Below are 16,833 nucleotides of genomic sequence, written 5' to 3'. Positions count from 1 at the left end.
TAGACAGGTAAAACAAAAAAGCAAAAATGTTGCTGTTTCTTTTCGCTGACCTCTGCTATCCTATTCCATTCCTTCAGCAGACAAGCTGACCACATAAAAGCAAGGAAGTAACTGTGTCTCTCACTGGGCAATATATCTAGAAAGTGAACCCAAAGTCTTTGGCAATGGAGTTAGAAAACTCACTCAGCTCCATGGATGGCAAGGCCAATGAAGAAGATCACAAAGAGATGGTGTGTATACCAGAACACTTCAAAGTAAGACCTCCGGATGGTTTTGGTAGAGGATGTGATAATTAATATGAGACACAGTGTGATGACAATTCCTGTGATGCCAGCCAACCGAGTCACAGCCACGTACAGGCCCCCTTCAGGGTTCTGGAAAAATAGAAACATGTAGGCTCATAACTTCAGAAGTGTCCATTTTCAAGCTATTTAGAAAAGACAATTATTGTCCCTTGGCTAGTCTCATCATATCTCTCAGAGAGATATTGTGTTGAGGTTTCCAAATTTAAACAGTCTTGCATTGTTGAGGAATCATAGTAAATAAGAACTGTTACATTCAGATGATTCTAATGGAGTTCAACTGTAAAGGACTGACCTAGTAAAAGATGTCCTCAAAGCATCCTAGGCTTTCTATCTCTTTGATTTGGAAATGTCACAGTACTTAGTTGGTCAATGAAGTCTGAGAATACCTGCTATCTGAGGCTGGGCTCACCATGAACGGACCCTGAGATGAGAGAGTTCATGGGCAAGGGACTTAGAAATGAGGTATTCCAAGAGAAGCTTCTCAGCGAAGAAGGAATGGGTCAGAGAAAAGGAAAAAGTCCGGCAAGGAAAAAGAAAGATAACATCTCACGGGCCTAGCTTTAACTTGGCCTTATAGATGTTCTCTCATTTTGTCCATTTTCAGGAAATGGAAAATAAAAATGGTAAAACGTCTAGGCCAGATCTCTTATCAGTTGGAAAGAACAGGCTGTAGTACACAGAGATGCACAGGGTCAGGCTGAGGCTATGCCCCGTGACACTGTCCCTTGCTTTGTTTTGTTTTTTGTCTCCAGGATCATAGAAGTCTATTGAATAAGGATGAGAGAATTGCATATGCTCAGGCATACACAAAGCAGTCTGAGAGGGAGCTATATATACCTCAGTGTCTGCACTGACTAAAGGGGAAGAAGCTGCACTTCGTGGCCTGCTTTCATCAGTGATTTGTTAAAGGCTTCTCAGGCAGAAGTAACTGCACAGCCTTTGAGATCTCATCCTTGGGCAGAGATACTGGTGGCCTCAAGGCAGTCCTTAGAAGAGGAGACAAGCTTAAGTGAAAAGGAAGACACTCTGGAGCAGGTACAGATCCAATAAAAGTGACCTAGTTCCAACTAATACGTCCAAATTGTCATCCTTACACATCATTGGGCAAACAATGAACAATGGAAAAAAATTATCCATGGTATCACAGAAAAAGAACTTATGGATCATTCCAATTTTTCTTATGTCAGTTTGATGTGGGAAAATTAAAGTTTTTTTGGTCTTGTAGCTGTTTTACTAAACTCAGAAAATGTGTTTGAAATTCAGTGGGGAATTTAACTATCTTCCTAAGCCATGGCCTGAGCTCCTTTCTGTGTGGAAGAAGGTTTAGGAACTCATAGGATGAGAGCCTATGAATACCCATGAGGTATTTTTTGCCCACAAAAATAATTAAATAAATCTTTAAAAATAAAAAAAACAAGACTGTTTTGAAACATGCTTACATCTAGACAAAACGTGGGTTCTTTGCCTATTACAGATAGCCCTGTTCTTTCTGCCTCCCAGAAAAATAAGTAAGATAGTAATCCCAGAACTACCCCAAACTCCTGATCATACACAAGTCAAACAAGTACTAGCTTTTTATTGATTGATTGATTGATTGATTGATTGATTGATTGGTTTTTTGAGACAGGGTTTCTCTGTGTAGCTTTGCGCCTTTCCTGGAACTCACTTGGTAGCCCAGGCTGGCCTCGAACTCACAGAGATCCTCCTGGCTCTGCCTCCCGAATGCTGGGATTAAAGGCCTATGCCACCACCGCCCAGCTTAGCTTTCTTAAATCCTCTCTCAAATCATCTAATGCAAGCCTAAGTTGCCTAGCAAGTCCTTCATAACATTATCTGCATAACACTAACTTATTATCTTCTTTAAGGTATGAGATCTCTTTCATTGTAAGCTCAACTTTGATTGGACATGAATCTCTTGCTTTATTTTATTGGTGTGCACAGTCATGGGTGAGTGTGAGTTACTACAGGATCTGCATGCAAAATTTCTCCAACAGAGCCCAAGGATTCAGGAAATACCTGAGCAGTCTGTGTGCATGGGACCAAGAAGGTAGAAGACATTTTCTTTACACTTATATTCTAAGCCATTAGTAAACTTTCATTGTTGACTTTAAGGGACAAATTATAGCTTTTCATTGTTCTCTGTTTTAATAGCCCAGCAAACATCTAAATCGAAAAAGGGGAGGCTTACCTTGATTTTTTCTCTAGCAAAATTGAGATACTCTTCATTGTCCTTGTCACCAATTTTAGAGAGTGCGACCGAATATGGGTCAGAATTGTTGACTCTTGCATTGACACACCACTCCACATTGAACAGATGTGCAATGGTGTGGATTGCTGAAGAGGGCAGAGAAAAGAAACAAAGAGGACAAGTATGAACAATATTAATAGAATGTTGCTTTCTGGCCATAGCCTCTGACTCTCAAGCGAAACAAAGGAATGTGGTCTAGGATGCTATAACTAGAACTGGGTCCCAATAACCAGTGAAGCAAAACACTTCTAATAGGCCAGCCAGCTTCTTTCTGCCTGTGTGACTATGGGAAAATCATACAGCCTCTCTGGTATTGGTTCCATCATTTGTAAAATGAAGGTATTGAACTAACAGTTCTGAAGATCCAAGCAATTTCTAAAGATTATACATTTGATATATCCACATCCACTCTTTTTCCCTAATGGATTTGTGCTCAAGTGAGAAAGGAACTCATGGGATGGCTGCTAAATCACCCCAGAGAACAGAGACAAATGTAATCAAATTAATACAAACTGATGGTCAACAGCATGAATCCCTTAAGTTAAAAAGAAACTGCATTGATGATTTCATTATCACTTGCCTAGAGTTTCCTAGGGGCCTGACACTGTTATAAGAGCTTTACAATTACTCAGTCCTCATATTAAACCAATGATCTAAGTACATTTCATATCAGCTCATTAGGGCATAGATTGATTTGAGATCTTGCCCAAGGTCACCTAGCCGAGAAGCAGCTGACTTAGGAATTACATCCAAGCTGTGTGGCACCTGTATCTGTATTCTTCCTGGTAGAGTATGCTACTTTCTAACAGGGTAGTATCAGTCATTTCTTTCGAAGCATTTTTTATTTAAAAGTTTTAAAATTATACATTAATTTCATTTACCACATTTCATTTTACATTTAATTTCATTTAGCAAAACTCAAAGTCCTGCACAATCTGGCAGAGGCGGAACCCAGTTAAAACCTCTAAACTGAGTTCATTTTCATCAGGTAAGAGATAGATTCCCCTCACAGGCATACTAAAAGACCTTTTTGTTCATTACTGTTTGTGTTTTTTTTTTTCTGGCAAATAAATTGTTTAAGTGAATTCATGGAGACTGCCTAAGTTCTAGGCACACAACAACACCTACAACACAACAGTGATAATCGAACACATTACATGTAAAAACACATACATATGATGAGATAATAATAATCACTAAAGTATCTCAAGGGTTTTCTTAAGATATTTTTAATTTATAGCTCATATTTCTGTAGGTTCACTGCAAAAATCCACAAAGTCCACATTTATAGCAAAGCGATTCAGTAAAAGGAATAAAAATTTTTGTGTGTTCACTAACAAACATTTTTATACTAAATTAATAGGAAAATGGTGAGGATATGAGGGTAGATTCTATGGCATGTTTTTATTTTATTTATATAGGAAGACTTTATGGTTTTAAAAAAAACCCACCGTAGGTGTGAATCCAACAATCAGGAAATAGAATTTGAATGCTTTTGAACTGAACTCATCTGACCACAACATAATGGAGTTGTAGAATCTGACACACACATGTATCTAAGAATAGAGAGGGCCTCTGGTACAACTTGTTTGCATTTCAAATGTCTTTTAAAACTTACCAGTGTGAAGTGCTATCATCCATGCTACCATTTTATGGAAAGTGAGGTTCCGATCCAGTTGTCTTCGAATTCTCGTTGAGCAACACTTTGGATAAAAAGAGAATGGTAGAAATAGTTCATGTGAAAGCTTTCTATGTCTCATCACCACTCTACTAGGATCTGTTTCCATCCACTTAGTTGATGAGAAAACTGATAGAGGTAGTCATTTCTCCCAGGTCAAACATCAAGATTAAGTAATATGTTTCCTGTTCTCATACTAATGACATGAAGCCCTCTCTCAAGTACCTTTTTCACTGCATAAAGTTTTGAATTTTGACAAATATATTTCTAGTCATGATTAATTTGTTTAATAAACAAGGGATCTAGAAATTCATAAAGAGTTGGCCTATGGTTGCATTCTTAGGAGTCCAATGGGGACAAAGATGAGTGAACAATTCTAGAACAAGTGAATAGGTCTTCAACCCAATTGCTCATATACACTATAGAAGGAGGGAAGTGGTTTAGTCAGAGACATTACAAGGAAGATCATTGTCATACAACAATAATAATTATTCTTCATCATTATTATTATTATTATAGTAACAACTAGCAGTACTGAAAGCTTGTGGAAGAGCTTCTTTAAGCCTTTTCTATGTATTGGCTCACTTAAGTCTCACTCTTATGGCAGTTTTATTAAGGAGGGGCCATTACCTAACAGCCAAGGAGACAAAGATGATTATCCTGCCTTATGTGATACAGCCAGTAAGTGACAGAGATGGGCGTTCAATCCAGACCATCTGAGAACTGTTTGCATCAATAGTGCAGTCATTTATATGATACCTTGACAGAAGTGGGCCCAGTGTATTAGGCTCACCCTCATACGTTAGAGTGCATGGATTTGAATCTGGAGTCAAGTCACTGCTCAAAGCAGAGAAAGCAAAACCTTGCTGATGGTGAAAATAGAGTTTTATCCTCACAAAATCTGCCCATTTGCTTGGTCTAACTGCTTTGCCCACAATTTAAATGTACTGTCACAAAAAAGTCCAAGTTCTTTAAAGAGGACAGTGAACTTCTAAAATAATACTAGGGATTGTCAATACATGGTCTAAATATTCAATTTAAATCAGGAGGTTACTTCTTTTTTAATAAATATTCTGACTTTGTAGAAAGAGAACATTATACGGAAATGGTACCTACTCTACTGTTTCTCAGTTCACCATCCCTAAAAAGAGGGAAGACTACATAAAAGATGATGCTTGGAATTGCAAAAACACTAGTAAGGAAGATGGTAAGGACTCCAAATAGAGCAGAAAAGCGTCATCAACTGTCTTGTGTGACCTGGGTAATTTATTATCACTTGATGCAATAATGCAAGTATTTTTGTCTCCATTATAGATAAAAATTAAAATTTCATTTTGGCTGGGATCTCAGTCTATTTATCTATCAAATCAAATGCAAGGACACCACCATTATTATTCTAAGTACCTCAAAAATCTGACTTAAGAATTTAAGTTTTGGTATCTTTAGTGTAAAGTGGTCATAGAAAGTGAGGGTAGACTCTTGGGCATATACCCAAGGGATGCTCAAACATACCACAAGGACACTTGCTCAACTATGTTCATAGCAGCATTATTCATAACATCCAGAAACTGGAAACAACCTAGATGCTCTTCAACTGATAAAGAAAATGTGGTACATATACACAATGGAGTATTACACAGCCATAAAAAGCAATGACATCATGAGATTTGCAGGCAAATGGATGGAAGTAGAAAATATGATCCTGAGTGAGGTAACCCAGACTCAGAAAGACAAACATGGTATGTACTCACTCATAAGTGGATACTAAATATAACGCAAAGGATAGCCAGACTACAACCCACAGCTCCAGAGAAGCTAGGAAACAAGGAGGACCCTAAGAGGATTGCCTTGGGAAGAGGAAACAGAGGAGATCCCAATGAGTAAATCTGGCATAGTGGGGGCAAAAGAGAATGAGAACATAAGGGAACAGAATGGTTGAGCTGAAACAGGAACAAAGTGGGAGAGCAAGGAAAGAGGTATTTTGATAGAAGAAGACATTACCGGGTAAAGGAGAAATTCTCATCTAATGTACCCTGGCTCTCCAGCTACAGGGCAAGTATCCTGTACAAAGATCAACATGCTATGTACTTGTCAATTTTTTCTTTAATCATTACTTGGTCACCCAAACGGAGCACACTTTTTATTGCCTTGAAAATAAGATCATTAAGCCTAGCCACATTTGCCACTGTTTATTTTCTATTTTCTTGAAGGGGGATTGAAGGAAAAATTCACTAGCTCCTCCCACATCATAACATATCTGAAGAGAAATAATATGGCTTTGTTGAGTTCCATATGTCATCTCCATAGTTCCATTTTTATCGCTCTCATTAGCATTAATAACATTTGAGAAATAATAGATGTTGATGTTCCTAACCAACCTTTGACAAAAGAGCTTAGAAAAAATAAATGCAGTGTCAGAACAATGGAGAGCTATGATTAGGTAATACAGTGTCTATTCAAAGATAAGCATCCTATCTTAACATCTAGTTAATGCAAAGATTTTATTCAGAGTAACTGATGAGTCAGTGGAACAGGTCCCACTGGGGCAGCAGCAATCCTTCATTTTTCCTAACTGCAGTCTTCAGTGTGCTCAGGAATGGCAAGCCTCAACTAAAGAAAGCCACAAGTCATGCTGATGCTGAACTTTCAAAAAAATGATCTCCTTACTTCCTGAAAATGAGGCAGGATAATCAGCTGGTGAAGTTGGAAGGAAGGGCTTTACTGTCTTTGATTGCCTGGGCCCTTTCTGTTCCTCCTCACCCTACAGATACCATCTTTGTGCTTTGAATTATTACCAGCCATCTCCCCAATAGACAAGCTGTCATCATGATTCCAGCTTCCTCGGGGAACTACCTCTTTGCCTTTGTCCACTGCCTTCTAAAAGGAAGTTTCTCTGTTACTGTCACAAAGAACCTTGCCCAATTTCAACCAATTATCATTAGAGTGCAAGGGCAATTGTTGGGACATCCTGGCAAATTTCTATGCTCTATTGAAACTGAATTTCAAAATATGAAAAGTGGAACTAAAATGAAGTCCATATTTAATAGGGTATAGTGTGAGCTTTTGTAGCTCTGGTTTACATATACTTGGTCTGATTGTGTTTGCCTTACATACTTACAAGCACTTGAGGTAAAACATCAAGAGCTCTCCTTACATCCACCTGCAGCTCTCAGGCAAAGAAACAGACAGCAATGGTGGCAGTACAAATATGTGATAAATACAAATGATAATGCTTTTTATGGTACTCCTTTGAAATCCCATGTCTATTCTATATGGCTTCCACACGACTCTAAGCTCCTTTAGCTTGTGGCCATCTGCCCTTACTCACTCTGTGTCTCCAGTTATTAATAGATAGAAAGACCTTTACTAGGGTGACAAGTCAACAGTTGACAAACTTAATCAGCAGATGTTTAATAAAAGTATGTTCATTCATTTTTCTTCTGTTTTTCAACACTGGAGATGGAATTTACGGCCTTATCTACTTGGCTGCTCGTCAGCACTAAACTACAGCCCTTCCTAGCAGGGGGTATTTACATGTAAATTTGCATCATTTGACCTGCTTGCCTGCTAAATTATTCCTGAGACAGAAAGCACAAGGGATTCCCTCTAGAAGGCCACACAGTTCGAGACAGAGCCATGATGAGGCCCTCTGAGCCTGTACAAGGCAAAAGACCTTACCTTTTAACCTTCCTGTTTCATTCTGACCTGAAGATTAGGATGGGTCACAAGTTAGAAATGTGTTTCTACACATCCAAGTGAGGTTATTAAAAGTTCACCCAAGGACTTCCATGTGCTTAGGCCTATCTTTTTCCCATCTCCCTCTACAAAGCTAGCTGAGAGTTACCCTTTTTCTTTCTTCCTTCCTTTCTTTCTTCCTTCCTTCCTTCCTTTCTTTCTTTCTTTCTCCCTCCCTTCCTTCCTTCCTTCCTTCCTTCCTTCCTTTCTTTCTTTCTTTCTTTCTTTCTTTCTTTCTTTCTTTTTTCTTTTCCTTTTTTTTTTTTTTTGAGAGGGGTAAGGATACACAGCCAGATGGCTTTTTCCCCTCTGGGTAATCAGAAATCAAAGTCTGAATGCTTCAGACCTCTAAAACTGATGAGGAATTCTGTGGATGTTTAGTTAGCACAGTGTCCCACTAACAAGTTCTTGAAATTATATCCTTATCATTTCTAGAGTCGGTTATTTAACAGGTTCAAATACTCATTTTAAACAGAGCCACAGGAACAGTTACAGGTGTTTAGTTGACACATACAAAACCAAAAAGGCTCTGGGATCACAGTTACCTGGCTTTCAACCCAATACTCCCATTCAATTGTGTTCCCACCCCACTCCCTTGACATGAGTTCTATGGAGCTTCAGTGAGCTGTGGCGGTTATGATTTCTGACAGGAGTCACAGCATGTTCACTCATTTAAATCTCAATCAGAAAAGCAGTTTCATTTTTCAAAGTTCACATTTCAGACTGCCAATCTCAGAAGGAAGGGCCTGCCATACCTGGAACAGGCCGTTGCTTCTGAGGGAGGGCGAGTGGGAAGGGTAACAGACTAAACGGTATGAAAGCAGGAAGAGCAGTTCTAGGGAGGAGGAGTATGAATGGAGATGAATGGCAGAGAGATGGGGAGAGGGGGTAGTGGAGACACGATCAACCAGAATCAAGGATGTACTGAAATGCCCTAAGGAGAACCATTACTTTGTATGCTAATGTAAATAAATAAACAAAGGACTGGGGGAAATTGTTCTTTTGTGGGAGGATCTAGCGAGTTACAGGGTTGAGCTTTTCTCCAAATTGTCACTCACTGCTATTAAAGATTCTCATGAAGGTCTTCACCCGTGGGCCATGAACACCCAACAATTGACATTTTATATGTGCTGCTCATGGGACACAGGCACTCAAGGCAATGCAACTTTGGGTTGTGGGGTAACAAGGATTTCTTAACTGACCGCCTTGGTGAAAACACTGCCTGTTTCTCAGGCTTTACTTCCTCTAAATAGAAAGCATTCAAATGGGGACAGGGAGAATTTTTTAAGCACCCAAATCATGTCTCCATAAAAACAAAAGGCTCTTGTGCAATGGTTTCATCTAGCAAGTCTTCATCTGGCTCGTGTACTATTTAAAAGATGGGTGGATAGCTTGGCTATCAGCCTTGTAATCCAGTGAGATCTCATATCCATTGAGTCTTCCATTCAGGAGATTCTTTGGAAAGCCTGATGGTCAATGTCTAAAACTAGGTGCTGTTGCTGGCTTTTGTCCTGGGTTCTCTGAGTTTGCAAGGCAGAATTGTGACACATCGAATTAATGACTTAGATAAAGGAGCTCTGTCACAGTATTTTCCAGAGCTAAAGGACCTAACCCTTTCCAGAGAACTTCAAAGGACTTGCCAACATTCTTCGTTTATGTCTGTCTGATTTGTTGGTTTGCTGTCATTTTGCTCAACTGCATATGGATTTGCAGTGCTGGAGATGGGACTCGTGGTCTCCTGCATGCTGTGTTAATCCTGTGCTACTGAGCTACACCCTTTTCCTGACTCTTCATGTAAAATTAGACCCCTGAGTGTGGAGTTTAGGGAGTGTGTTTAAGAAGAAATGGTATTTTGTAAAGAGGTGGGTAGTATCAAAGTTTAATTGTCTGTTCATCTCATTTTAGCAAATCTCAATTTAGCAAAATGTATGTTTTTAAACAAAAACTCTTCTTTAGACTAATATGAATTTTGTATGAGTAGGACAAGGGAAACGCAAGTTGTACCTGTAATTCACAATCTAGTTCATATATTCAGTAACTGTCAGATGAAATGTTAGTCCTTTAGCTATACATTTAAGCTTCTGGTTTCCCAGCAAAATCCCTGATTTCTACCTCAGTCTTAGCTTAGAGCAGTAGTTCTCAACCTGTGGGTCATGACCCATTTCACAAGGGGTTGAAAAACATGGATGTTTATATTACAATTCATAACAGTAGCAAAATTACAGTTATGAAGTAGCAACAAAGTAATTTTATGGTTTGGGTCAGCACAGCATGAGGAACTGTATTAAAGGGTGGCAGCATTAGGAAGGCTGAGAGCCACTGTCTTAGACACTTAGCCATTACAATTACTGTACTCTCATAAACAGAGTTTGCTTGCTATTTTCCTTCAAAATTGGTTTTAACTTAAATATTCTAAGATTTTAGCGTGGGGGGGGTAGGCATGTTTGTGTGGTAGCCAGAGGTTGATATCAAGTGTCTCCCTCTATTTTCTACTTTATTTTCGAGGCAAAAATCTCTCACTGAATCTGGAGCACACCAATTCTGCAGGATGAACTGTCTGTTGAACTCCAGGTCGCAAGAGGGCACTAACCCCTAATATTTCTCAGGAATTCTTTCAATGTGGTCAGGAATAGTAAAAAATAAAAATCCAAACTGAAGCAGTGTCTTGCTGATAATTAAGTTTTAAAGGCTAGTTACACAGAAATATCCCCCAATCAAGCTCATGATGCTGCCTGTCCTTGGTGAGAGCGACATATTCAACCTGCCCAATTCTGTGCACTGTTTCTCCATTTCTTCCTGTGGAACAAATATACTATCCCTCTTTCTCCCACACCAGATAGAACCTGACTTACATTCATCTTCATTCTCCAAGTACACAAACATTCATAGAAGGAAAACAGTGTAGCCATCAACTCATACATTGGGTAAATATCATCCTTGGTGTTTCTTTTGGTACTGGTGATTGGCCCTACAGTGTCATACATGGTTGGCAAGTACTGTACCACTGAGCTGCATACCCTGTCTGACAAATACATTTAAATACAACACAATAAAGGGTGGTAGTAGAAAGTATTATAAACTTTCTCATTTTGTTTTTCGAGACAGGGTTTCTCTGTAGCTTTTGGAGCCTGTCCTGGACTAGCTCGGTAGACCAGGCTGGCCTCGAACTCACAGAGATCCACCTGCCTCTGCCTCCTGAGTGCTGGAATTACAGGCATGTGCCACCACCGCTCAGCAAATTTCTCATTTTTGAGAATCCGATTTTCTCACCATTTTCTATGGTTTTTTTTTGGTATGCCCATGCTATTTTCTCCACATAAAATATTTTTCTATTTCATCAATAAATTCTAGATGTTGATATATCCTCATATGCCCATTCTCAGGCTATTTTCTCTCTGAAATCTTCCTGGCATTCCTGACCCATCTAATGTCATTTCTGTCTTATTTGATCCTCCATGGCTCTTTATTTTGATGTTTTATGGAACCTACCATAAGCATTTATTTGAATACATGTGCTAAATAAATAACAATGACTTAATTTTCATCTTCATATAATGCTACCAGTAAAAAATGTATATAAAATCTTATAGGTTAAAAATACTCTTTCTATATCAAGGTGCTCATTAAAATCTTGATGTGAAGGCAAAGAGGGATCTGGCCATGTAGAAAGCTCTGAAACTTCCAATCCCATGGAGCTAAAATTTCTTTAGTTTGCTTTTCTTTACTTTTGTTTTATTTTTAAAAGGATCTCACTATGTAGCTGATGCTGGCCTAGAACTCACCATATAGCATTGGATGGCCTCAAACTTAAGATTTGTCTGTCTCAGGCCCTCATTGTTGGGATTATAGACGTGTGCCATCATAGGAATCAGTTATTCCTACTCATATTTTCTTTTCTTCTCTTTTCTTTTCTGTTTTCTTTTTTTCTTTTTGGTTTCTTTGAGACAGGGTTTCTCTGTGTAGCTTTGCGCCTTTCCTGGAACTCACTCTGTAGCCCAGGTGGGCTTCAAACTCACAGAGATCTGCCTGCCTCTGTCTCCCGAGTACTGGGATTAAAAGCGTGTGCCACCACCACCTAGTTCATATTTTCTTATAGTATGCTGCTTTGTGCATCAATTGAATTTTCTTGAGATGCTACACAGAAAATATGTTTTCTCTGATAAAATTTTAAAAATATTCTTTAAACAGTTAGTTGCAAAATATCATGTCTGGCTCATATACTCCTAATACATGTATGTTTATTTCATTACTATTGTTGACATATAGTTTGTTTAGCTGCTGCTTAAAATTTCCAAGTTAAATGATTGCTCCAGGGAACTCTACCCTCAAATAGTGTAATATATATTATTTGATATATACTATTGTATATATATATTCATATGTGTATAGGCATATGTATATGATGTATATTACAGCATAGAACACAGTATAGCCCATAAATATTCTACACAAGAGTAGATTCACAAAGCATTATTTGCTTTTCCTTAGAAAGAGCATTTGGCATGATGGATTGAAACTTTGAGGCACTCCACAGAATATTTGCTCTTACCGCACTGGAACCCCTGAGGAAGGAGAGCAGATTTCGACACACTGGCAGCAGGATCAGCATGCAGTTGAAATTCAGGCAGGCTGCAGGTGCCCTGGCCAGAGCCAGTGCTGACTAGAAGAGAGAGGATAGGGAGTAGAGAGACCTGGGTGAGCAGAATATCCACATTTCTCTTCCCTGGAGTCCTATTATGGGACCCCAAAAAAGATCCTTCAAGACTTCAGGAAAGAATTTCCTTCACAGCAGAGGATTTTTTTCTTAGGGTCTACTGATGTGCTTTATTTTAACCTGAAATGCCTTTTAACCTCAACTGAACGTTTTAAAGTTTCAAACCTGAAGAGAAGTTGAAATGAGTGTACTTTGAGTTGTGTTTATCCACCTCCCAGACTAAACCTTTTAAATTTTAGTATGCGTGCTTTCTCATATCTCTACCTTTCCACCCCTTTCTCCATCTGAGGAGAGTAACAGGTGTCCTCCTATGTTTCTGTTGCTCTCTGCTTTATCCCATTGAGACAAGGTCTCAGCTTGAACCAGGCTCTCACTGTCTTTTCTCTAGTTTGGTGCTCCAGGGATCCTACTGTCTCCACTACTGCCTTACCCTTCCAGTAGTAGGGCTCTGAGTGCCTGTGGCAACACTTGCCTTTTTCCATGGGTGCTGGGGAACCGAACTCTTGTCCTCATGCTTGTGCAGCAAGAACTCCTATCCTTTGAGCACCCCCTTACATAGTTGATACATCTTAAAGTAAGTTGCATGCGTAAGTTTACTTCCTCCTAAATCTTTGAGTTGTGTACCATTAACATGAGGCCAGTATCAAAACTACATCTTTGGTTTTAAACAAAATCCCCTTAGCATTCAGACCTTAACTATAACTTAAGTTGATATGGTGTAATACTTGGGCAAAATTGGTTTTGCAATATCTAAAGAAGTTGCCTATTGTACAGAGAGAATAGGTCAGCATGAATACTTTAGAGACAATTTTAATAATGTCATATGATGGTTTGATAATATTTATACATACGATTATAACATATTATTAGTGTAAGCAATTAATATTTTCAGCATTATGTAACAAATTATGTGCTCTGGGAGTGGCTGCAGTTCTAATTGTTTTCATTTGTGATGTAGATACCTGACAATTCAAGGAAACTTAAAGACTCAAAGAAATTTAAGGACCTCCACTCTGTTGGCCTACTGAAATGCTGTAGTACACGAGCAAGTTCTTGCCAGTCTCCAGATGTAGCTTGAAGTTGATTTTCTGAAGATCATTTCATGTGTCATTAGGAGGAGGGCTTCTCCATGCAACAAAAAAAAGGTATGAACCATCTACCTTGGAAAAATTACAGAAAATTCCAGTTGTCACACCAGTGTCACGTCTGTCTGGGTGGCTCCCAGTAGGCTTTCCATTCTACAGATTCCTATGTTAAGCCTGGTACATATTGCTAGAGAGGGATGCAGCTAAGACCCTCTGCCATATGTGTTTGTTACACTGGCAGGCCTTAAGAGACTCTTGACAAAGAATTTGCAATTGGGGGTGAAACTGATGTTGTCTTGGTCAGAATATTTCTTTTAAATCTTAAAAGGAATAAATATGAGCACATCTGCCTAGAAGTGTGAGCTGGTCAATATTGTGTGAGTTAGAAGTTTACTTAACGCCCCCCCCCCCAAGCTGGGTGGTGGTGGTGGTGGTGGCGGCGGCTGCGGCGGCAGCGGCAGCTCATGCCTTTAATCCCAGCATTAGGGAGGCAGAGGCAGGTGGATCTCTGTGAGTTTGAAGCCAGCCTGGTCTACAGAGTGAGTTCCAGGACAGGCTCCAAAGCTACACAGAGAAACCTTGTATTGGAAAAAAAAAAGAAGAAGAAGAAGTTTACTTACCCCAAGGAGTTTTCGAGTATAATAGTACTTAGGCCCATCATCATAAACCTTGTAGTAATGGACAAAGAGGAAGACATTCAACCCCAACCACACCAGCTGCACAAACAGAAAAAGTCAGATGAGGTTTATAAATCTAAATGGGTAGAGATGATTAAAAAAAATCTCATATGATAGTGGAGTCAAGTGAAGGACAGGACTTCGCTCAAGCTCAGACTTTGACATTGGTGGTTACAAAGCTGAACACAATCAGCTTAGAGGCAGCTCTTTCCCATTCCAGTGCCACTCCACCTTTCAGTAGGTGACTTTATCTTTCTTCATTGTTTTGCATCATTGCTTCACTACTTGGTCAACATATTAAATTAATAACAGTCTGTCTCATCTCCTTCTCTCTCCTCCTCCTTTCATCTTAAGCTCAGACAGACAGGTAACAATGATGGGTGAGAAGAGATGGAAATACGGTATTGTTGGTTACTCAACCTGTAGAAACTGAGCTCTCTCTCACAGATGCCACTCATCTACTTGCAGCACATACAGCTTTCCCTTCTGTAAGTTTTCCTTCACTTTCAAAGGAGGGGACAAGGGGGTCAAGGTCATGAAATTTAAAAATAAAGTAAACGTTCCAGATTTTAAGTTTGTATTTGATGCCAGCAACCTTATCTAGGGGTGATATTGCCCAGTCTTCTACCTTCAGCTCCATAGTGATTTTCTTTCAATATTAAATTATTAGTTACTATTAATACTAGCTATTAAATACCCATGGATGCTTCATAACAGTCTCTCTTTACAAAGAAGATGCTACAGAAACTTCATTTCTTACCTTGCCATTCCCCCTAACTCTAGATTTCTAAGTCATGTCTTTACTTTCATCTATATGCATACATAATTTCAAAGATTACTTCCTGGGGAAGCTGTAATTAGAATGGAAGTTATATTTCAACTTGTCTCTTAGGTGAGTAACCTGCCCTTAAAATGGTAGTAAGTACTCAGGGCTACAGTTTCAAATCCTCATGTTCTACGTTGGATTAGAATGTTGGTTTGGCATGAACCATATTTCAATCAAATATTTGTTGTTTTAATTTTATTTGTGCTATTAATTTATTTATATCTCCAGAACTCAAAGATTCCATGCATTACATGGCAAATTTTTATCAAACTTCCATTCATAAGCAATTTTTGATATCATACTGCATTAGCTGTTTGGCAAGGATATTTAGATACCACATTTCTTCCAATTCAATTCATCCATAATTGTTTTGCTGAGAACACTAACTTAAGAGTACAGAACAGAAATCGATGTGTAATTGAAAATCAGCCACAACCTTATTTCCAAAATTGTTTTTCAACATAAATAGGTTTATATATAATTACATATTATAGACATACTTTATATGTCTATAAATAACATATAATATACATACTGCATATGTATGAGTCTAAATTTATTTCAATTTTTTTCATCTCAATTTGTTGCAAAATTCACAAGTAACTACAGTTCAGACCTCATAGGGGAAAAACATGATTGTTTTAAAAAGAAATTTGAGAACTTTGTTTGTTTTGGTGTTATTTATTACTGAAATAAAGGTAGGTCCCTTCCCATCCAAGAAATCTATAAGAATAAATATTATCTAAAAAACAGCAAAGTTTTTAATTGACCATTTTAAGTGGGTCACATAAAAAGTGGATAAATTTACCTCTGAGTAATTTTTTTAAAAATCTCAGAATTAGAGATCTTTAATCCTAACTGTCCTCTATTCTCTCTATTAAATGCTGGCTAATTTCATAGTCTTAGTAACTTGGAAATAAACTAGGAGGAATGAGAGCCATTGATGCATAGTTTTAATGACATTTACATAGATGTTTGTTCACAGAGTAAGGACATTTCTTAAGCAAACAACAATAAGAAAACCCACTGCTCTATTTTGGCTCCCAAGAGAACTCTAACATGTTAAAGAGTTTAGAATTTCTCTGTCGTTGGTACTTACAATGACAAAGATGGAGAGTCCTTCATTCACAGCCCAGTTCCCCATGGTAGCAAAGGTTGAGTGTGCTGGGCCTGCCTCTCTCCTCCGCTGTGCTTCTTCTTTGTATGAGGAAATGAAAGCAGCAGCCTTGGGGCAATATGTTTCCTTTTCTATTATCAGAAATTAGCTAATCATTGGTCAACTGAAGGCCTGTTTCCATAACAAATTTAAATCTTTAAACCACATAAAAACTCCAGAAAGAAAAAAGATCTTGTGATTCATTCCCATTGGAAAATTAAATCAATTGCTACAACTGAGAGACTATTTGCCAAGTTTTAAAATTTGTTTTATTATTTATCAGATTATTTGTGCAGTTTATGAATGTGTTATACTCAGTGAATAATTTTTTTTAGCTAACAGTCATCTACTTTCAAATTTCAAGTTATCCACCTATCCATAGATAAAACCTATAGGTGCTAGGTAAAAC

At 38.4% G+C, this 16,833-nt stretch overlaps 1 protein-coding gene across 1 annotated transcript in view; it reads right to left on the bottom strand.

Moving 5' to 3' along the window:
• Nucleotides 1–16,468, bottom strand: part of LOC118574070 (cytochrome b-245 heavy chain) — a 34,459-nt gene extending 17,991 nt beyond the window's left edge. The window contains exons 1-6 of the mRNA XM_036174699.1: nucleotides 16,368–16,468; nucleotides 14,386–14,481; nucleotides 12,516–12,626; nucleotides 4,172–4,256; nucleotides 2,494–2,639; nucleotides 184–374 (exon numbers count right to left, since the gene is read on the bottom strand). Coding sequence (XP_036030592.1) covers nucleotides 184–374; nucleotides 2,494–2,639; nucleotides 4,172–4,256; nucleotides 12,516–12,626; nucleotides 14,386–14,481; nucleotides 16,368–16,412 — 674 coding nt within the window. The 5' untranslated portion in view covers nucleotides 16,413–16,468. The remainder of the gene's footprint in view (nucleotides 1–183; nucleotides 375–2,493; nucleotides 2,640–4,171; nucleotides 4,257–12,515; nucleotides 12,627–14,385; nucleotides 14,482–16,367) is intronic.
• Nucleotides 16,469–16,833: the final 365 nt, after the last annotated feature.

The sequence above is a fragment of the Onychomys torridus genome, chromosome X (genome assembly GCF_903995425.1).
Source record: "Onychomys torridus chromosome X, mOncTor1.1, whole genome shotgun sequence".
In the NCBI taxonomy this organism is placed as follows: domain Eukaryota; kingdom Metazoa; phylum Chordata; class Mammalia; order Rodentia; family Cricetidae; genus Onychomys; species Onychomys torridus.
The sequence above is the reverse complement of the archived record's forward strand: the minus strand, read 5'-3'. Positions and strand labels throughout refer to the sequence as shown.